Genomic DNA, 21,982 nt, shown 5'->3' with positions numbered 1-21,982 from the left:
AGCCCTGTCCCACTGTGCAGTGGCACTGGCCAGGGCGGTGGGGACGGCTGTGACAGACCAGCTCCTGCAGGCAGCACGGCTGGCTGCCTTTTCCCTTTGTTCTCCCCTTGGTCAGAAGGTATATGGAGATGTTCTGTCTGTGCGCTGACACTGTGCAGGACTGTGGGAATGGAAACCTGCATGCTCTGCCTGCACTTGTGTTTATACTGCAGACTTGCCCTTGTTCTCCCTGCTGATCTGATGCCAGTGCTGGAGGCATGGAGAGCACAGAGGGAGCCCAGCTGGGGCTGCCTTAGCCTCCCTGCCTGACACAGAACCACAACCAGTGCTCTGGAGGCAGCAGAGGAGGCTCTGGGTGCAGAGCATCCCATGCTGGTGAGTTACTGGGCTGGTAACAGGATTACCTCCCACTGTCTTGTTTCCCTAACGCTCTTTGCAGGGGATATAGTGTTTCTCATTGCTTTGATGCAAATCCCCTTTCTGCTGGGAAAAAAGGCTGTACAAGGGCAGCTTTAAGATCTTTAGTGCAGCTTCACCATAACTGTGTCTGCAGGAACTGTGTTCTCCAGAATTGCCCAAGCTCTGTTACGTGGTTTATTTTGTCCTGTCACACATACCACAGTGCCTGCCCAGCAGCAGTCCTGGAGCACATCTGTGGCCACTTTGTTTACTTATTTCTTTGCTCTAGATTTTTCCTTGCCTGTATCCTTCTCTGCTGACAGTTCCTTCAAATACTTCTCAAGCACCTGGTAGGGGCCAAGGAATCTGCGAACCATTGTACCTTTCCACCAGGCCTGCACCTGGAAGTGAGAGAGAGAGAAGCCTTAGAGGAAATCGCTTGCTGGGGTACCTGGTACAGCTCAGTGCCTGGAGAGTCCTTCCTGTGCTCTCCAGCCACAGAAGGGAACCTCCAGCCCATGCAGCAGCCTTTGGGGCTGTGCTGGTTGTGCCAAAGGCATCCGTAGCTGGGCTGAGGGCACCTGTTGCTGGTGGCAAGGGAAAAGCAGGGGCACTACCCCGTGACCCTCCCCGTATCACCTGTGCAGTGATATTTGCAGGAGACTGGCTGCTCCCCTTGCATTTCCCATCTCAAACCTGCAGCCAGCTGCTGGCTCTGAGTATGCCCCAGCAGGAGGAACAGCCTTTATCCTTTGCTTGTGCCACACACCAGCCAGCTTTCTTGGGCTGTTTTCTGCCTGGACAAAGCCTGTGGCACAGATTATGAACTCCCAGCTGCTGCTGGGGCAGCACAGCCTCAGCTTTGCTCCCCTTTACCTTCACAGCACTCTTCAGCTCCAGGGCTTCCTGCTCTCTTTGTTTTCTCTTGGTCTCCTTGTCTGTCCGGTCAATGATGATGGTTGTCTGGAATGTCAGGCACTGCAAGAAAGCACAGGCATGGCAAAAGCCATGACAAACACATCCCCTAAACTGCAAGGCCAGCCTTCAGGGCTCACTGTGCCCAGCCATTTGCCAGGGCAGGGCACACCTGGACCCTGGTGCAAGGATTCCTTCCCTCTGCTGCCCACACGTCTCATTCTTGTTACACACTTCCCACAGCCCTGCCAGGACTGCTCAGGCCCATGGGTTGTGGTGTCCCTCTGCACCAGGGAGCTCCAGGGCAGCCCAGGGATAATGTGTGAGTGGGGGCTTTCCTCCCCACCTCTATTATTTGATCTTTTCTAAATCCAGATGGCAAATGTTGCTCATTACCACCATCAGTCTTCAGGCACTTGGAGCTGCTGCCAAAGTGAAACCTCTCACGGCCTGGATGTAATTAACCCCCTGATCCTGTGCTGTAAAATGGCTGGCTGATGGCTTCCCAGGCAGCAGCTGGTGGTGGGGAAGACACTTGGTCCCCCAGGCCAAACAGCAGATGATGTACAAACACACTTGGGAGACTGAGATGACAGTGTACAGAGTGAAAAATGAGCCCACAAGCAGGGAAACATCCAGCTCCATCCCATCATTTCGAAGCCACGGACGGTAAGGAATGTTTACAAGTAAATTCCTTCTGGTTTTAAAGCACACATTTTTCTAGATGCTTTTCTCTGTTCTGTGCTGCTCTTCTGCTGTGATCAGAGCTCAGCAGTTAACCAAGAACCCAGTGGGGCAGGAATGGTTCTACCCAGAATCAGCTCCCTGATCACAGAGCTCTGTGCAGCTGGGAATGTGTGTCTGCAGGAAGGGATGAGCTTCCAGTCTCAGCCTGTCTTATCTTGATCTTCCTAGGAGGAGCAGATTTGTTCAGACTCGGGCAGCAAAGTAAGGTGAGGCATACTGATGAGATGGGACAGTACTTCTGCCCCTCACAAAGGCTGTCAGTAGCTCTCTCATTACTTGCTGGTATTTGAAAATAGCTATAGGGGAAACATCATCATCCCTCCTTGATGTCACAGGTGGCAAATAGAAGATGACATCTCAGCCACTGTCTTCCCAAGACAAGTGCTATAATCACAGCCTATGCCTCAAAATTACTGATTTTTTCCTGTGGTCCTGGTTCCTTATCCAAATGAGTGTAGGAAAAAGCCCAATCAATTTTGCATGGCTGAATATTGAGATGCTGATGTCTTACCTCCTTGGCAAATCTCTGCATCGTTTCCAAGTTCTCTGCCTTTAATGCTCTTAGATCATCCAGTTCTTCGTCTTTTGCAGTAGTGTCTTTTTTATACTTCTCTATCCAGGATTCCAGCCTCTCTTTCACCTTCTGCATGGGGAGAGAGTGGTGCTCAGCATGGTGCAAAGAGGGCACAGGTGAGAGGTTTGCTACTATTACATGGTCTGCTTTCAGGATGGATGTGAGAGTCCTGTAAACTGTGCATGGTCAGTGTTTCCTTCTCATCTTGAAAGCATCAAACCCCTAAGACTACTCATAAATTACTGCAGGGCAGTAATTTTGTGCAGTCAGTTCTGATCAAGCAAGTGACAGCCAGAAGCCATTCTTTGTGTGTATACAGAAGGAGGGGGGGTTAAAAAGCACAGTTTGTCAGTGGGAGAGCTTTTATCCTCTGCCTGACTCCCTACCCACTTTCTGCATTTAGCTCAGCACACCAGGAATAAGGTCCCAGGGGACAGCACTTCACACTATTTCAGCTTGTGAACTTGGTTTTGTGTTCATGAATAGGGCAGGTGTTTCTGAAACAATCACCCAGATGACTTCCTCCTATTCACCAATAACTTCTCCATAGCAACCACCGTGATTGCTTCTATGGAAAAATAATCTGAGGAAAAGCATCAATCTCATTACAGCATCACAGCTGGACACACAAGGGGGATGGAGGGCATGGCCATCCTCCTGTCTGCAGGCCCCTGCAAACCACCAGCTGCTGTCTGAGCACTGAGGGGCTGCTGCTGGGCCGGCTGCTGGAGGTCAGCCAGGCTCAGCATGTGCTCGGGCAGTCCCCTCGCTGGGAGCAGTGATCAGACCAGAGCTCTGGGGCGCAGAGCACACTGTTCAACTGCTCACAAGATACAGCACTGGTTTGCACTCAAATCACATTTTTAAAAACCTATTATCTCCAATTAAATTCTGTACTGGCCATGACCTCAGGTACCCTGCAGCAGTCCAGGTTTTCTTCCCGACACAACATTTATGAGAGGCTTTGCAGCATTATCTACTGTGAAGTTATTCACTGTTAATGATAGGAATGCTCTGAACCTCTGAATCAACACCACAAGGGCATTCATGCTGCTGAAAATGTGTACAATAGTTGTGGGTTAGCAATGATCCAACCCCAGTTCTTCCTCAGATAAGGCTGGACTGACATTTTGGCCAGCTGAACTGGCAGTTTGTGTCATTCCCTCCTCAGTGTCCCTCCCCTCTGCGCAGCCCTTGGGTCTCTGAAGCTGGTGCCCTTACTTTGGGCTCTTCACTGGGGTGCTGGGAGCCCCAGCAAATGCCAAGTAGGGTCTAATAAAATTCCAATTAGCCAAATGCAACTATCTGAGAGAGGAAAAATCCATAACATCTGAATAAACAATGCAATTCACTACATGAACCCTAATTTTAAGGAAATATATCTGTATGTAGGAAATCCCAAGCCTTGGAGAGCTGGGTTAATTAAGATTTGAGGACAAGTAATCACTCAAACTGCAGCAGTCATGAACCTGGTACATTTGATGGAGCAATAACTGTTTTCCTTTGGGCACTAATTGATGATATGGTGTTTATAGGTTGCTATTTTAATCATTAGCTGACAGTCACACATACCTGATACTCTTGCATGAGGAAATTTTCAGTCTCCGTGTGAAGCTGAATCTCCTCATCAATTTTGCTCTTCAAATTCTGTGATCAGAGCAGGCAGAACACGTGTGAGGCAGTGTTGGTGTGTATGTGTGCACACACTGCTGCTGAAAGCTGAGTAAAAGTGTTGGAGCTATGTGTAGTCAGACATTTTTTTCAGTGATAAAATCAGCCAAGGCAGTCCTTGCTCCTGAGCCATCCATGAAAAAGGGACAATCAGACCTTGATCAGTCAAAAAAAGATGCTTGCAAAAGCAGAACAGTTTTCTAGTCCAGTTCACCTTATGGCCACACAAGCAGCTCTATCTGTGTATCTGCTGGGGGCACTGCTGGGAGCTCAGGTTACTAATACTTTTGTAACCACCCCTTTGGATATACTTCTGGGTCTGGTTTTCTGGCCATGGCATTGCTTTAAGCCTTCTCTGTCTCCTAAAGCCATGCCATCCTTGTTGTTGCTGTTTGCAGCATTATACAGAAAAACAATAGAAGAGATAAAGGTGTCTAGCCCCAGTGAGTTTCCTGATCCAGTTCAAACAGCTGTGCTGGTGACTATAATGGAGAACAGAGACGGCTCTTCCCTTATTAGATGGAGATGCCTTTCAGTATGGGCCATGGGGAAGGGCTTACCTGGATTTCCTTCTCCAGGGCATTCTCTGCACTGCTGCACTTTTTCTGGGTTAGTTGGATCTGGAGATCTGTGTTTTTCTTCATGTAGTAGCTCTCTGTGTTCACTTTGGCTGTGGTCTCTTGAAGCTTATCTTGGAGGCGATCAATAACATCATCTCGGCTCTAGTGGAGACAAAAGCAGCACAAAAGGAGGCCTGGAGACTGAGGTACTGAGCTCAGCTCACCTTTCTTAATCTTTCCACTCCCTGATAAGGTCAGAAGAGACAAAGCTACAGGCTCCACTTTCTCTGAATGTTGCTCCATTTCAAGGAGCATTTCAAAGGTTAGTTTGATCTGTAACCCATATGGACAGCAATAAACCCATCAACAAGGAGTGATTGCCTTTGGAGAGGACAGATGAGGAAGAGTGGGAGAAGAAGGCAAGCCTGCTCTTTGGTCAAGAAATGGATTCAGTCATGCTTAGTATAAATATGAAAAAAAACCAAAGAATTTTAACCAATTAAAGTTAGGCTTTACTTTTACTAACACTTTGTATTAGACTATCTCAGTGAGTGAGCATCTGTAAAAGGAGGATAATGTCTCAGCCCCAAAAAAGCCAAGGTTTGTTATCCTAAAGTATACTCTATTCCTTGGATTTTTTTTTCTAGTTATGCAGCAACTGTATAAACACAGCCTTAGGAAGAAGTGCAAATCTAATGCTGACTTGCTCGTATTTTCAAACAGTTCTTTCTTGAAATCTTACTGGGCAGATGGTGCCCACTTCGTTATGAAAACACACACCCAGGGCAAGGAAGCAGTGTGAAAGGAAAAGCTGGCTATGAGGTCCCAGCCTCTCCCCATGCCTTGCTCTGCAATGGAGCTGAGCTTTCCTGAGGCAGAAAGCTCAGTTTTCTGTTCCCTAGAGTTCTCCCATAGGCCAGAATCCTGAGTGGTTTGTCCAGCTTTTGGAGCATGCTCAGAAAGCAAAGTGCATTTGCTTGATTTGGGATTGCTGTTTTGTTTACTCCTTTTTAATTAATTTATTTGAATAGCAGATAAAGGTTCATTACCCTGTGGTTGGAACTTGGGGCAAATGCCTGTAAAATGAACTTTTTTCTGAGTTAAAAAGGCCATCAAAGCTTCCTGTGTAATTATGCAAGATCAATGTGAATGCACCCAACTGCTCCATTACAGCCTTTCTCTTTGCTTCCCTGCCATGCTGTGGTGGGTTTGATATTCATCAGCCAAACCTCCACAGCTGAAGATGAAGATGAAATACCAAAGTGCTGACATTTTTTGAAGCCCACATATCTTGCCTCTGAAGCACCTCACATTCCTTAGCTGTGTAAACATGGAAAAATGCCACAGGAAGAAGCCAGCTCAATAGTGCTGTGTTTGAAAACCCTTGCAGCATGACTCATTTGGAAAAGGTCTCCTAATAAGAAGAGTTTGGAACAGTTAAAAGGAAAGTCCTTCCTTCTGCACCCCTTGTCATACATAGGAAGAGTAGAGTACATTTATGAGGCTCAGGATAATTGGGGCCTTGGCTGATGCTGTTTTGTGGGTTCAAAGGTGTTCACATTTTTGAACGTTTCAAACACCAGATACTATTTTTATGGCCATATCATCATATGACTGCGGACAGCTACAGACATGAGCTGTTTGTGCCTTATTGAGGTTTTTGGTGATGGCCTTTATTTTCCGTGGCATGGAATTTTGGTGGCCATTGGGAGGAGTTCTGTTCCTGGTCAGTAGACAGGGGATGTGAGTGTACCACTCTATATTGAGATTGTCTTCCTGGGGCATAGTGGAATTGTGTCTAAACTGAAGAACAAGCAGAGAGACTGAGGAGATGCTAATTAAAAAAAAGCAAACCCACAACTTTTTGTGGCGCTGAGGCTCAGGGAAGTCAAACACTGCTGATGTCAGTGTGTTAACTCCTATGTGCTCAAGATCTGCAAACTAGCCAGAAAATAAGGGTTCAGCCTAAGTTACAAAGTACTCAGAGAGTTGGGGCAGAGCATGAACTTCTCACCAGGTTATTTTCTTTTTCATTTCACATTTTATTAAAGAAAAAAGTGCTTTTGATTCTTGTGCCCCAGGCCTCAGCCGGGATGGGGGCCCATCTGCTTTGTTGTTTTCTCTGGTGAATGGCAAGTCTGTGGTTTGGATTTGGTCTGCGCTGTTGTAAAACATACTGGTTAGAGGTGGGGAGTCTGGGGGCTTGGTTACACGATCCAAAGCAGACAGGAAGTGAAAGGCAAAACCCACTGGTGGTTTACAGCAGCATCTGCCTGGCCAAGGAATGTTGGCTGCAGGCGTGAGGGCAGCTCCTGCTGCAGGACCTGCAGAGCTGGGGCACGTTTGGGATGTAGCTGAAGGTAGTAAATGCAGCAGTAAATGCCCAGATGGGGTACCATCTGCAGAATGTGCTGTTCCCTGAACTTCAGGGACAATAACTGGGAAAATGAGTTAGTATTTATTCATGCTGGTTTATCATAGCAAAGGTCCACGCCAGGACACGGAATGCTTTCATAGCTGATGCAGTAAATCTCTGGGCTGCTTATTTGGGATGACTTCAGCATTGAATCTGCCAAACCAAATTGTCCCTCGTGTCCAAAACTATCAGAAAACTGGCAGAGACCAAGATCAAAACCCAGGAAAATAATTGTCAGGAGCCAGTCTGCTTCACAAGCAGGTAAACAAGCTGATTTTCTCTGATCTCTCAGCTCACAGACATCAGCTCAGGGGCCTGTCTGCTGTCACCTGGTGCCACTGGAGTCACCCCCACAGATGCTATTTGGCTGCAAAAGCAGCTGCACTTAGCTGGAAACCTAATCCACAGTCCTGTGTTTTCATTTGCTTTGATTTATCTCTCTTGTAAGTGCCACCAAGATCTCCCAGCTCTTCCACAGCAATTAGTGTTTACAGTCATAAAATACAGCTGGTTACAAAAATAGCCCACAGGAGTAAACAGTCTGAGGAATTCTCCAGCAGTCCAATGCTGCCCATTTGGCAGGGGAAGGAGTGCTGTGCTCTGTGCTGACAGAGGCCCTGCTCTGCCTTGCTCCCACACCGAGTGCTCAGAGCTCAAGGCTCTTCCTGGCAGCTGTGGCATCTCAGGTGGCAGGGCCTGGAGATGTGCTTGGATCCACACACCTGCTGCAGCCTGGGCTCGCTCTCCTGACACCACAACAGGCAGCCCTGCAGGCACTTCAATAGGGCTTTGCCTGCATCACTGTCCCAGCTCCAGAACACCCTCAGGGAATGTCTGTGCCCAAGGGACAGCAGGGCTGGCTGTCACCTGGCACGGACAGAAGGCTTCTGCAGCCCTTGGCCAGCTCAGCACCAATGCCAGCAGCTCCAGGAGAGCCCCAGGAGGGGCAGTTAGCTGGTAGAGGGAGCTGACCTGTTGGCAGCAGCACTCCTGTGGAAAACCCTCCCCCTCTGGAGCCACCTTTGGACTAGTGCACCAGCTCCAGGTCCTGCAGTGCTCCTTGGGGCTCTGCCAGCAGTAAAGCTCAGGACCATCACAAAACTTGTGCCTTCTGCTGTAATTATCTTGTGCATATCTCCAGTAGAAACATGCACCAGTGGGTGTGTATATGTGTTTAAAACATTCCACAGAACACTCTGTTGATGCATTTGTCCTCCTGGGAGAGGAAAAGGGAAGAAACATGATGGGTTTTAATCTTACTACTAAAAGCATGACTGAGTGATGTACTGATACAGTAGATCTGGGTGTGTTATGAGAACTGACAAAGAATTAAAGTTACAGATGTACAGATGTGTTCTCACTGGCACCTCAGTGCAGTGGCTTGGATTTCTGTCTGTTTAGTAGGTAATGTTACATTACTGCTTGTTATAAAATGACACCACTACCTGCACACATGTATTACCTCAGTACACCACAAAACCTACAGGACATAAAAAGTCTTCGAATGAAGAACAATGCAGGAATGCTAAATATTACATTCCTAAATTTTTATCTTAAACTTCATAATCCTATATTATATTAATATGTTTCAAAACCTGCACAGGCTGCTGTTACTTGTCCAGGAAACCAGAGACATTGAGTATTTTTATAGAAACTAGGAAAATTAACACTGCAGCAGCAAACAGATCCCCTGCAGCCAAACCTGAGCTACCAGTGCTGCTCCTGCACAGAGAGGTAAGAGCAAAACCAGATGCACCATTTCAGCTCCTTTAGAGACATCAGTGCTTTCCAAGAGAAAACAAAATAAAGAAGAACATTTAGCATTTGATTTGTGTCCCATTAGAATGAAAATGAGCTAAGCAGGCTAATACACTATTAATTAGCATCTTATTAAGAGGTAGAAAGGCTGAAAATACAAATCCACAGCAGCATGAGTGAGACAAAGGCCGTGTTTTTCTGGTTCCAGGATTAGATTTGCTCGCTTTTATTTTCTCAGCCATGTAGGCTTTTGTCTACAGGTCTGTGCATTATTATTGTTGTTCAAAGTACTCCAAAGTCAGGGAAGCTCTATTTTTATTTTTAATTAATTGGCAAGGTGACAAATCATGCAAGTGTCTGACAAACTGCCTATGGGAAAATCCCATATGAAGCAAATAGAAATTATTCTCCCTTGGGAGACACAGTGAGACACCATTATTTTTGGCACAGGAGGAAAGCAGTACTTTAAAGTAGCCTTGCTTTGATTTATCAAAGCTGAAACTATAAGGAAGCTCAGAAAAGGACTTTTAAGCTTGAAATATTTTTTAAAAATCCCAGATGAGTGCAAATCCCACTTGATGAGGCAAAACCCAAGAACTGAATTAGCACTGACAGGACAGAAAGAAGACATGCCCCCCACCTCAGCACAGTAGCTACACACATTTTTATGACTGCAGGAGGTAGGAGAGGTGCAGGGCAGGACACAGAGAAGTGGCCCCCTGACTGTGGAGTGCCAGGACATTGCTGCTGGTACAAGACAGGATGATTACACCCCCTGGGAAGGCATTAAACCAGGACACGGTACATATATTGTGTGCACAGACATGGCAAGGTTTGAAGAGTGCTACACAGATGGAGAACTACCTCATAACATCCACCAGCCTGGGGAGTGGGAGAGCAGGAACTTCCCAGGAGCCATCAGAGTCTGACTGAGAAGGGACAGTGTGAGAAGCAAATAGGTCCCCCTGTATTTACAATTAAACATTCCACTGTGTATGCATCCAGGCTGCCAACACAAAACCTTTGTGTTCTACAAACCAAACTTCACCAGCATGTCTGGAGCTTAAAATTCCTCTCCTATAGTAGTCAACTATATCCTGGCTTGATTACTCTCCACACTTTTGTCCAAAGACAAAAACTCAGTGACACCAATTCTTTCCTCAGATGTCCTTGCTGTCCTCTTGCTCACTACTGAACCAAGTGTCAGATTCTTGTTCCTTCCCCCAGCCCTGTACAGCTCTGCCCCAGCTTGCCTTCTGCTTGTTTGCTATCACACATCTCCTGCCTCAGCAGGGCCAGACTACATTTCCATGTTGAATGAGCATTCAGTCTAAGCTGCCTGGTGAGCATCAAAGTGACCAGTGATAAGCCACTCAATTGATCTGCACTTGTGTAGCAAGCCTGATCTTTCCAGAATGCCCCATATTTACTGTGCATGCACACACCCTTTGCATGATGCAGACAGAAGGGCTGAAGCTTTCCAGAAAGATTAAGTTGACAGCATATGTGCAATAACATTGATCTGCCCTTGTGTAGGCATGTTTAGGATTTTCTGATGTCTGGAAGCCTAGAAAAATAGATTAATAGAATGACACTTTCCCCAGATGAAAATGTAGGTAGAAAAACAGCCTGCCCCTATGGTAAGAGTCTGTCTTTCTCACTCCCTTTGGCACACTTCCTTCTGTGCCAAATGATCTGTCATGACTGACTATGACAGAGCCTTAGATACTGTTATCTGCAGATAACCTCTTTCTTACTGATTGCAGGTATCTGTGCTTTGTCACTCCCAGCAGAGTTTTTGGGATATTCTAACTTGACCACGGTCTCTCATTATTATGAGCATTTTGAGCTCTCATTTGAAAACCATCAAACACTGCTCTTGAAGTCATTAGTGGGCTTATTCCAAATACAAATCTTTATTGTAATTATTCTGCTTCTGCATTCCTAAGTGGTGGCTCACTGTATATGGCCACGGCCTCCACGAGTGCTGGGCAGCAGAGGCCAGCTTCCTAACAGGCTTCCCCCTGGCAAGATGCCCAGTGCTAAGTGCTCTCACCTGAAGGTCTTGACCAGTTTGTTTCTTGACATCTTGCAGCTGTTTCTGGAGTGCCTTTATCTCCTTCTTTCCTTTTTCCTCCCTGAGGTGGGAAAACACAGTCATTTGAATACATCAAGAAAGACAAGAGTTGTTTACCTAGTAGGGGAACTTCCTTCTCCTGATACATTGTGGTAAGATAAACAGAGACTTCTCACCAAAACTACTGACTTGGTCAGTAAATCCTGAAAGAAGAGGTACACAGACTGAGCAAGGCAGATGGGAACAAAAGGGAAAACAAGCCAAAAAAACAGGGGATGCTCTTATTGAAGCCTGGAATGGATTTGAGGATGATGCAATTATTATAGTGGAGACAGAAGATACCTGTCATTGAGTCACAGTTTCTACATTTAGGCAAAAATGCCTGAGATTCTATGCAGAAGCAAGCCTGAGCAGCAGAGAGTGCCAAATTGTGTTATTATGTGTATGAGAATGTTGTTTCTTTCATATCAAACCTCAAATCTTTTAAAGAACGTTGCCCCAGGTTCTGAGATCCATGAAGGGATCTGAGTGAAGACCAAAAGCTAGAGAAGTGTTCATCTGTCTAAAACAAAACAGATGCAGTAAATATTCTAGGTATTATTACCTTATTTCACTCAGAGTGCTTCTCTAAGATTTTATGCTTATGATTAGTTTTAAAACCAGTAAATACTACAATTGGTCCCTGAAACTTTGTGTCCTATTCCAACCTTACAATCACACATGCATTTCATTTTCAGAGTTCTTATCTCAGTGACTGATGAACAAAAGCTCCTGATAAGGAGTCTCCCATCATCTCACTGCAAATGGCTTTCAGAACAGTATTTACACAAAACCAGGCAAGTATTTATTATCTTGAAAGACAGATCAAGTTCATTCCGTTAAAAGAATGTATAGTACAACATGGCTAGATATGATTGACAGGAGGGGATAAGAAGTATTATGTCCTTTCTGATTATAATTTGTCTGCTCTTTTCTACATTTCAGTATTGGATAGTTACTCCACAGCCAATTGCTAATCTCATTCTTGCTTTCTGTCCCTTCTATGGACAAACAATAAATCCCTTGGTTTTAGGCAGTGGAAGTGGAAGAGTTGGGTTTCATGCTTGAAGTCACACATTGCACTGAAGCTGGGGATTTGCCCTGGAAGCAGATCCCTGAGTCACCATAAGAGCAGTTCCAGTAGGTTGGACTCCTGACAAATCATGACTGAGAGCAGCTTTGCTGTGCACCCTCAATGATGGGCCCAAGCTGCTACACTGAGGTAGCTTTAAAGTGGTCAAATATTTGTCTGATGACTGCAATTCTCTCTGACAGTTTTGGGATTGAATCAGAGGTTTGCATGCTAAAAAAAAAAAAAAAAAAAAAAATTTGAGCTGGGAAATCACCAGTTTGAGCTGAGGTTATAGCAAATGTGTACCCTGGAAGATTTGGGATAGAAGAGAATCACAGTGCAGTGGCTGGTGGATTAGCCTTAAATAAGACACCTCTGTCACCATCTGTGCTAACCCCTCACTGCTTCTGGGAAAAGGGAGCCTATTAGCATATGGGTCAGAGCAGATTCTCCTGGGCATCAGACAGCCTAAAGGCCATATGTTGCTGGCCCTGATTGGAACAGATTCTCTGCTGCTCTGGCTTTCACTGGGGACAGAAGTTAAAGATCAAGGAGCTCCTACATCACATTATGTTTTAATTGAAATGAGGCATTTGCACTAATTCAGCCACTGGTGTCCACTGTGGTCAAAGCTCAGGCAATTCCTAGCTCAGTTCAGTATCAGACCCATCCACTGATTCTTTCCAAAGGGGAAAACTTGCAGTTTGCAAAGCAAACAGAATAATTCAAGTTTTAAAATGTATCCCTTCTGTATTTTAGTTTTATTGGGTTTTATTTCCTTTTCAGCATGTACTGAGTGGGAATGGCTTTCAGCATTTAAACAGGGAAGAACTGAACACAACACTGACCTGATGAGGATGTCATAAAACTTGCCCTTTTTTGCCTTCTCTCTCTCATTAGCATCTGTTAGGCTACTAAATGTTCCCAATTCCTCCATCTTTTTAATAGTGACTGTAATTACATCACTTGCATACTGCCTGCCAGGAAGAAAAGGAACACAACAATACTTTACAGGTGCTGGTAGTACAGTGTTTGGTACTTTTATCCATTACTGTTTACAGTAAAATGTAGGGAAATAAAAGATCCCTTTTCTGGTCTTATGTCCTATCAAACCCAGGAGTGCCTCTCCCATGGTATCTGTTAATTGTACGTCTGGGGAACTCAGTATTAGGAGCTGCTTGAAGTTTATAATTTAAAATGCTGCCCTGCATGCTACTCTGGGAAATTGCAAAGAGGCACAAACATGTTCATGCTGTGCCAGACTGTTGCCATTAAGAAGGTTGCTGGCCTGCAGTAGTGATGACAGGTGGGTCTTGGAAAATGAGACCTGGCCATGCAATGGGCCATGCAATAAACTGGCTTGTCCCATTTATTGAATGTCATGATGCATGTGGCTTTTACATTTTAGCTGCATTTTCCTCATTTGTGTTAGAATCTTCCTTAAACCCATTGTTGAAATGACATTAAATGACAGAAGCCAGGATGCAGAAAAATGCATGCTGAGCATTCAGCTCCATAATCTCTTTAAACCAAAGGCTGCTGCTATTTCTGCAAATCAGGGCACTGGTTTAGATGCAGGAATAGAGTTTGTTTTAAAAGAGAAGGAAAATCTTTAGTCTTTATACACATTACCTTTCCTATAATGGCTGTAACTGCCACAGAAGCTCTATGGTGCTCTGCAGAATGACTGAGTTCAAAAACAAGGCTCAGGTCTCCCTTTGCATGTGGGATCAGCTAGAGGAATCTGACTCCAGGTACCAGAACATGAGCACTGATTAGTGCCTGCCATGATTTCAACCCAGGCAACCATTATCAGTGGGGTGATGTTTTACAGCTCCATTCAAAATAAACTGCTGGTCATTAGGTAGCATTAGGTAGCTGGTCATTAGCAGAAGCAAGCAAAGGCTGGAACTAAATGGTATATGAAGGATACTACTCCTATCCCTAGAGGAACTCCTTTCAGACAGAGACTGATGTACTCTGGCAGTGGGAGAGCAAGGAATTTGTATTTTTGCTTTCAAGAGATAGACTGGGAACTTTACAGCTCTGAGCATCCCTCACAGGTGCTTCACTCACCTGTCAGCATAAATTTTTTTGAGCTTCTCCAGAGCCCGAGTGATGTGTTTCTTGGGGCTTTTGGAAGAATGCTGGGTGCTTTTCTGATCTTCAGTTTTCCCCTGCTGCTGCTCATGTTCGGTGTTTTTTGTGGAGGTAACTGTTTCCCCACTCTTTGCTGACATAAGCTCTGGGAAGTTAATACCCAGCTCCTCCTGGATCATTTCTTTTGTTTGCTGGATGGAAATGAAAGGGGATAAGGGGAATAAGGGAAGAGGGAAAAGGGAATAAGAGAGACCGGCTTGCACATTGCACAGCAGAACTAAACCCTCTGCAACATTATGTGATGGGAAGGAAAATCAGTAATTAACTAGAATGAAGCTATACTGAGAATAGCTGCATGTTACATTTTGCAAAGAGTGGAAGATCAGAAACATTTATGTTGGTTAGTTTTGAGCACACAGTGTAGCTCACTGAAGTTTATGGGCTCAGAAGTCCTAAAATGACTGGACTAGAAAAGGCCTAAAAAGGTGAATTCATCCACTCCAAGAGATGTTCAGACTGTTCTTAATCTGACATGTTCTTAATGGCCTCCAGCACTGGAGACTACACATCCTCCTGTCAATGCCAGCACATCACAATTTTCTTTACCATAAGAAAAGTTTTTTCTCCTCAGCAGTATTTGAAATCCTGGCTTCTTGTCCTAGTCTCTAGGCACAGAGAACAAATCGTTCCCTCCTTTTTTTGCAGCAGTTTTTACAAACTGGAAGACTGTTAGCCTGTTTCTCCTCCTCCTTCTCTCCATCTTAGACATTTCCCACTGCCTGTCATCACAACCTTTCCCTACAATATAATTGTTGTAACTAGAGCTGTGTGGAAATATCTACAATAGACTTTCTGTCTGCTATCTGCTTAGCAGGTTTTTTGAGAGAATAACAGCAGAGGAAATATAACATGAATTCAGTGGATAAATTCAAAATATTGGCAAATCTCTCCTTCGTGGAAAGGTATCTTGTGATTGAGTACAATTTCATTAAAAAAGGAAAAGCCCACAAAAATGCAAAAGCACACTATAAAATCAGCTAAGCTCTTGCTTCTAGGAAATTCTCTGCCTTATGTGTTATGGATAAAATGCAGGTGTATACACTGGGACATTAAAAGAGAACATTTTCTTACTTGCCTACCAGCATTTCTGTGGCTGAACAGTTCATAACAGCACTGCTGACTGCAGCTAACACAGTCTCTGCCAGCCCCATCCCTGTCCACAGCTGCCTGCTCCCCAACCCGGCTGCTTGGGGAAGCAGACAGAGAACTCACTGTGATGAAACATTTTCCAGCGAAAAGGAAAAAAAAAAAAAAAAAGTTATTTTTAGCAGCACTAGTTCTCAGTCCAGATCCTTCCAAAACCACACACACATTTGTGCCAGCAGAGCAGAGAAAACAAGTGGTCAAGGCAGCAGCTGTGGATGCCAGGAGTACTTCCAAAAAGTTACTTGTCAGGCAAGTCAAGCAAGGCTCTGTCAGAGGTCGGAGGTGCTGCTGCAGTCTGAGAGGGCACTGCAAGGGACTGCTTCATGCTGAGTGGTTTGGACAGCTCTTGGTTGGGATGGATCAGCCTCTGGCAGTGCCTGACTCATCAGTGACTAGAGAAGGAGGCTAAGTGACTATGTGCTTAATTTTTGGACTGTTAAATTTACATTAAATGAATCATATACAAACATACACTGTCCAATGAAAGTTGCATTGTTAATTAGTTTAAAAAGGCCTTAAATAGCTGGTTGGTGACAACTGTACTTCAGAAAGAACTAATTTTGCAAACAAACTGCTTTAATATAATGTAGGTTTTATGAATGTTCTGATATATTTGTTTAATGTCTGGGAAAGTTCAAGACAGGCAATAACTGGGTTGTCTGTAAACAGTAGGTACTTACACACTAATAATCAACAAATAACTACGTAAAAGCAAGAAGTTTGTAAACTGCATGTGTTACCATCTGTGTAGTCTCCTAATTACTTGTCTTGCCCAAAATTCAGCAAATAGAAAGGCTGCCTCCCTCTGGGGCATGCACTGTGTGAAGAAATGTGCAAGAGCATCCAATCTGGAACATCAGTGGCCAACACTGTGATTAATCCTCTCAAAAATGTCATCAACTGAAATTTAGATGTCAGTCTTTGAAGATGCCATTGATTTGTCTGCCTGATAGAACTCCAGGGTACTTTGCAAATACAGATCTTCTACAAATACAATGAAAACAGCCAAATGTAAACTGAGAAACAGGGAGGAGTAGCAAATTACAGAGCACCAAATTTAGCAAGTAGCTTCCCTAAGCCATTTTCTTGTTTCTAAATTGTTTCCTCTTCAAATTGTTTTGGCATCTTTAAGAACACAAGCAGGGTTTGTAACCTGTGAGAAAATTGTGTTCTAAGAAGTGACTTGGTGAAAATGAGCATCTGTGATTGAAGAGAAAGGCAAAGGTATTTTCTCTGTAATTTACGTGCGCCTTCAGTAGATCTATCAAGCCGAGTCTGTGTGTCTGAAGAGGACAACTGCTGTCCCAGAGATATGAGATAAGCTCTTTGTGTTTTGCTGCTGGCACATAAGAGAGGGAGAAGCATCCTCTGGGAGCAGTTGAGGCCGGCTCCCAGGAGTCTTTCAGGGGAGCAGTGCCCTCTATGGCACAGTCTCAGCATCGTTCCCGCCCGGAATTTCACTCTAACTCCAGCTGCTGCTGCGGCTTTGCCATGGGTTTTTTGAAAAGGTAATATGGAAAGAAAGCACGTAAAAAAATTTGATTTAACTTCCTCTGCCATTCTTAAGACAGAGTGAATATCATTAGACGTCAAAACTCAGATCCCGGTTTTTATTTCCATCCTGGCTGTGAACTTTTTTCTTGAGTTCATCTTAAAAGGTTTCCAGCCTGCTAGAACTGGAAAGAGCCTGCTGTGTCACTTATAGACCACAGTACTTAGAGCCATTTGCCCCTCAGGATGGTCCCATCCTGATTCCTATGTCTAACAGCTACCAGAAATGTCAGAACACCTTCCTCCACAGCAACAAACCCCTGCCTGAGCATTAGGAATTCTCTGTTCTCCATATCTCTGCCCAACCATCTTAGCTATGATACCAATTAGAAATCAACTAGTAATTAATGATCACTGAGAAAGGGTAGTTACTACTATATTTTGAAGTGCATCTTTCTTAATGCATTGTGGGAACAAAAGGATCTTTGGCATGGACCTGGAGAGGAATAGAATTAACCTGGTTTTGAGTACTTTGAAATAACCTATATGTTTCTACTTTTAAAATAGCTCTGTATCTACAGAAGAACCTACATATGTTTTGCTTCCTTTTCCCCAATTCTTTGCTCGTTGTCTAACCACTGAAATTTTAAAATTATAATCTTAGGAACCTCATCTTGGATCAGAAGAGTCCTCTGCACAAATTCTTGACCAACATTTCTCAGTGATGATGCAATATAAATATTTAAATTAGGTCACTTTTATTGTGTTTCTTCACCCAAGAGTCACAGAATGACAGAAAATATATTTGAGTTAACTTTTAAAAAATGCTGGTAAAAGATATAAAACCAAGACAAAGAAAAAAAAATTATATACATCTTTTTAAGCAGTGGCACATACATGGTTGATGTCTGTCTTGTCCTTATGTGGAACTGGCATGATATATCCAAGAATTGTAAGTTGATCCACACAGCTCTCCAGCACAGCACTAAACATCAGAGCTTCCAGATGAGTGATTTTTTCCATTTGTTTAGTCTCTGTGTTCTTGCTAGGAGGAACAAAGATAAAAGATACCAATCAGAAAAATGCTGTGATGCTAGTAATGTCAGTAACAGTAGTTTAAACTAAAGGTAGACCCGAAATAGCCTTATTTGCAGCCTTACATATACTTCCCTGGCTTTGTTTATAACTTTCCATACACTGTTTATAAGAGGAGCTGTGCTCTGCTAATGGCTGCATTCAGGGACAGTGGGAATGTTTAGCTTTCACAACACAAAGAGGTCCTGGTCCCTCCTACAGCAGGTCTGGGCAGAAAGGCTGAGAAGGGGATGGGCATGGAGGGCACAAACTGGGTGAGGTGCCTCATTATTCAGTCAGGGGGGAGCAGTGCTTCCTAGTGGACTTTGGGAAAGGACAGAAGAAAGGTGCTTTTCTAAAAGAAAAAGAAAATCCACATCCTATAAAGGATGTGAGGGTGAACCTTCATGCTCTAAACATTCCTCAATATTACTGTGTAGCCTTCACACTTCTGTGTTCCCAGTCCCCTCTCAGCAGGAGCTGTTACCATCTTAACATGCTGAAAGCTAAACAAGAACCAATGCCAGGACTGAGTAAACAATCTTTAACTTTCTGTATTATTTTATTTTAACTTGCAATTCAGACATGAAACTGCTCTGACATACACTTAAGCACCCCTTTGCCTTGCCTACAGATAGAATATTGTAAAAGCATATATAATGAAAAGTGAAAATTCACTATTAATCAAAAAATACCTAAGAAAACACCTGCACAACAATGGGAAAATTCTCTGAGAATTGTAATGTTTTGATATGCCACTGGACAATCCCTCCAAAGCCTCTACATACAAACCAGGTATTTCTTGTACAACACATAGCACAACTGCAGCCTGAGATGGCTGAGATCCTGAGTGTCATTGCAATGGAAGTATCAACAGCCACTAACAAAATCTTAATTTGGCTGCTCTACCTACAGCTGGATTTGTGCCATCTGTAAAACGCTTGCATAAACATATCCTAAGCCTGCAAAATATTACAGCCCAACCATTGAGCATGCCAAGGAAACATCAGGCAGTCCCTGTAGCACAGGACATGGCCATATTCTATGAAAATTAAAGAGGTTTTGATGCAGCTTTGCTCTGCATCACTGGAAATCAGTGATATTTAATAAACAAGTGTTTAAAAAGATTCATACTTGCTATGAATCTCTGCAGCAGTTATCATTTGTCCTCCTCCTTTTTTGTTGGTTTTTTTTGAATAAAATATGTAATTTACAGGTGGACCATGAAGTTAATTTCACTTGGCAGAAAAGAAGAGCCACTTTTCAGTTCAGGTTTATTTGATGTCTGTTGGTACAGAACAGGTAAAACAAACAAAAGATTCAAACTCAAAACAAACTCAGATTTCACACACTTATTTCCTGATGTCCCTGTCTGTTGCAGGAAGTTGTTTAATGCAACACATGTTGAAATGTGCTGGAAGAGGACACGGCTCTCCCTGGGGATGAGATTAGTAAGTGTGCACAGGGCAGTGACTGGGATTGCTCTCAGTCCATGGATTGCTCTCTAAATCCATAGCAAGGGCAGACACCAGGGACAGACAGAGGTATTTAAGTTAAAGGATAATACTGCTCTGGGTAAAAGGAGAGTAAATTCCCCTAAGCCAGGCACTTATGATAAGGTTTCTAACTCCTGAATGGATGAAGATACAAACAGCCTTTCAGCCAAGGTAATGGTAGAGGCACCCTGATTTATTTCGAGAAGCTTGTTTAAATCATAGCAGGAAAAGATAACACAAAGTAGTGACTCTGAATATTTCAATATGTTCACTGTACTTGTATTGTTTGTACCCACTTACATCTAATTCCTCTGAGCAGGGCTTTTGATGGTCACCTAGGACAAAGAAGGAAGTGATTTTATCCCTTTGCTTCTGAGATTTTTTCATCTCTTTTATCTTAATTATAAAAAAAATGTAACAACTCGAGATAGGAATCTGATAAAAGAGTCAACAAAAAAAAAGGCAAATTATCTGTATAATACATTAAACCCATCACTTTTCTTGTCAACCTTGGAATCAATTACAGAAGTGGAGATGCAGTATTTTTACCTCAAGAAAGTCAGGCAATATTTTTCAATGTTTTACTCATTTTTATCTTTTTCAGAAATCCATGATCCATATTTTGAGTCTAAACAACCTAAGAATAATCTATTACATTTGGAGTCATAATGCTAAAAATATGGTGAAAAAAGATGTGTTGGGAGATAGCTGTGACAGATGATTACAGCAGCATTTTTGGAAGAAAAAATAACACATGCAGCTCTTACAGGAAAAAGGGACTTATTTGGGAACAAAGGAGGATGCAGCAGCTTTTCCTCTTTTCCATCAGCAGCTTCTGGAGAAGAGAGAATTAACTCAGGATATTAATATATTTAAGACAGCTGGCAGCTGGAATGTTTCTCTAAAGGCCCTTTGCTGCTTTGCTCCTCCTGTGTATTTTCCCTTACATCCAGATCCTTGCTCAGCAGATCCATGTGCCAAGCCAGTATGTTAAGTTGGACTTGAGAAGGAAACCACTGTGTGGGGCATTAGCAAACCCTACAGATATGAGCTGCTTGCTCTGGATTTTAGTGTCAACACTAAATTGGCATCCACTGGCATCACCCTGCATTGCTGTGTTTGCTGAATCCCTCATTCAACTCTATTAATAATATTTTTTAAAGTATTCCCCCATGAGTTTTGGATTACATTCTTTCCCTGCTGATATAAAGGGAAAGAAAAAAGGGAAAGAAAAACATATCAAGTAATAATTTTTAAAGCAACTGTATAAAAGGTCTGGCCTCCTGTTCCTTTGGGGATTGCAACTCCCTCTGCTGTGTGAGAGTCCTGGATGTACATTTCTCCCACCCTGCTGCCTGACAAAGGAAAATGGATTCAAGAGCAACATTTTGTGCAGCATTCCTTGTAGTCAAGAGAAGAGACTCCAGTGAATCCCAGTGAGCAAATGCATAGCTGAGAATGTCACATCTCCTTTAGATCTCTTTGGCAAATGACTGGCAAAGAGAGGTTCTGAACATCCAGAGGAGCAGCAGCTGAGCCAGAAACCACAAGTAACTTCATTTGTACCAACGACAGGTCTCTTGGAAAGCAAAATAGGTGTGGCCTTACCTTACACAGCTCTGCCTCCTGCTAGAAATATCAGGACAGCAAGGTGCTCTTTTTGGAAAAAAAAATAAGGGGGGGAGGAAGGGCAAGGAAAGGAGAGGAAATAGAGAGGAAGGGAAAGGGAAATAAAGGGATGGAAAGAGAAGGAAAGGGAAAGGGAGAGGGAAAGGGATCATCAAGGTTCCTCATGATTTCCCTTCACCTTCCTTCCCCTGAATCACTTCAAGTGCTCTGAAAATGCACCTGAATTTCTGGCAGTGTGAGGGAAGTGACAGAAATCGGGAGTGAACAACCCTGACGTGAGCAAATGGGTAAGTACACGCTTCCAGACCTTATTTAGGAAAATAAAGGAATGTGAGACTTGGTAAGAGGGATTTCAGTGTCGAAATATGTTTTCTGCCTCCAAGGCGATATCAGAAATAAAATAAATGTTGAGATGATTCACTGGCTCAGGGTGAGAACATCGGACGACGGGCAGGGCCCGGAGCCCACCCCGAACACCAAGGGCCGCTCTCTCCCCCCGCGCTGCCTCTCTTCGGGCCCCTCGGCTCGTTCCACCGCCGCGGCCCGTTTTCATTCGCCCTGCCAAGACCGGCCCGCGCTCCCCTCAGCCTCTCACCGGGATCTACCCTCATTTCCCCCCGTCCCGGTCCCGGTCCCGGTCCCGCCCTCACCGGGATGCGCCGCCCGTCTCCATGGCAACCACCACGCTTGGGGGCCTCGCGGGGCTGCCCGGCGGGTGCCTGAGCAGCGGGACTGGGGCCGCCCCTCCCGGGATTGCT

At 44.1% G+C, this 21,982-nt stretch overlaps 1 protein-coding gene across 1 annotated transcript; it reads right to left on the bottom strand.

Annotated features, from left to right (window-relative positions):
• Positions 1-622: 622 nt before the first annotated feature.
• On the bottom strand, positions 623-21,968 carry IQCG (IQ motif containing G). The gene is made up of 10 exons (XM_041467915.1): positions 21,875-21,968; positions 17,923-18,070; positions 14,305-14,519; positions 13,077-13,205; positions 11,097-11,178; positions 4,867-5,028; positions 4,208-4,282; positions 2,573-2,704; positions 1,276-1,377; positions 623-800 (listed from the first exon to the last, which is right to left on the bottom strand). The coding sequence occupies exons 1-10, from the start codon at positions 21,895-21,897 to the stop codon at positions 672-674; spliced, it is 1,197 nt and encodes a 398-aa protein (XP_041323849.1). The 5' UTR covers positions 21,898-21,968; the 3' UTR covers positions 623-671.
• Positions 21,969-21,982: the final 14 nt, after the last annotated feature.

Source organism: Pyrgilauda ruficollis, unplaced genomic scaffold (assembly GCF_017590135.1).
Source record: "Pyrgilauda ruficollis isolate IOZ18807 unplaced genomic scaffold, ASM1759013v1 scaffold21, whole genome shotgun sequence".
In the NCBI taxonomy this organism is placed as follows: domain Eukaryota; kingdom Metazoa; phylum Chordata; class Aves; order Passeriformes; family Passeridae; genus Pyrgilauda; species Pyrgilauda ruficollis.
Note: the sequence above shows the minus strand (reverse complement) of the source record. Positions and strands in the feature narration are given on the sequence as shown.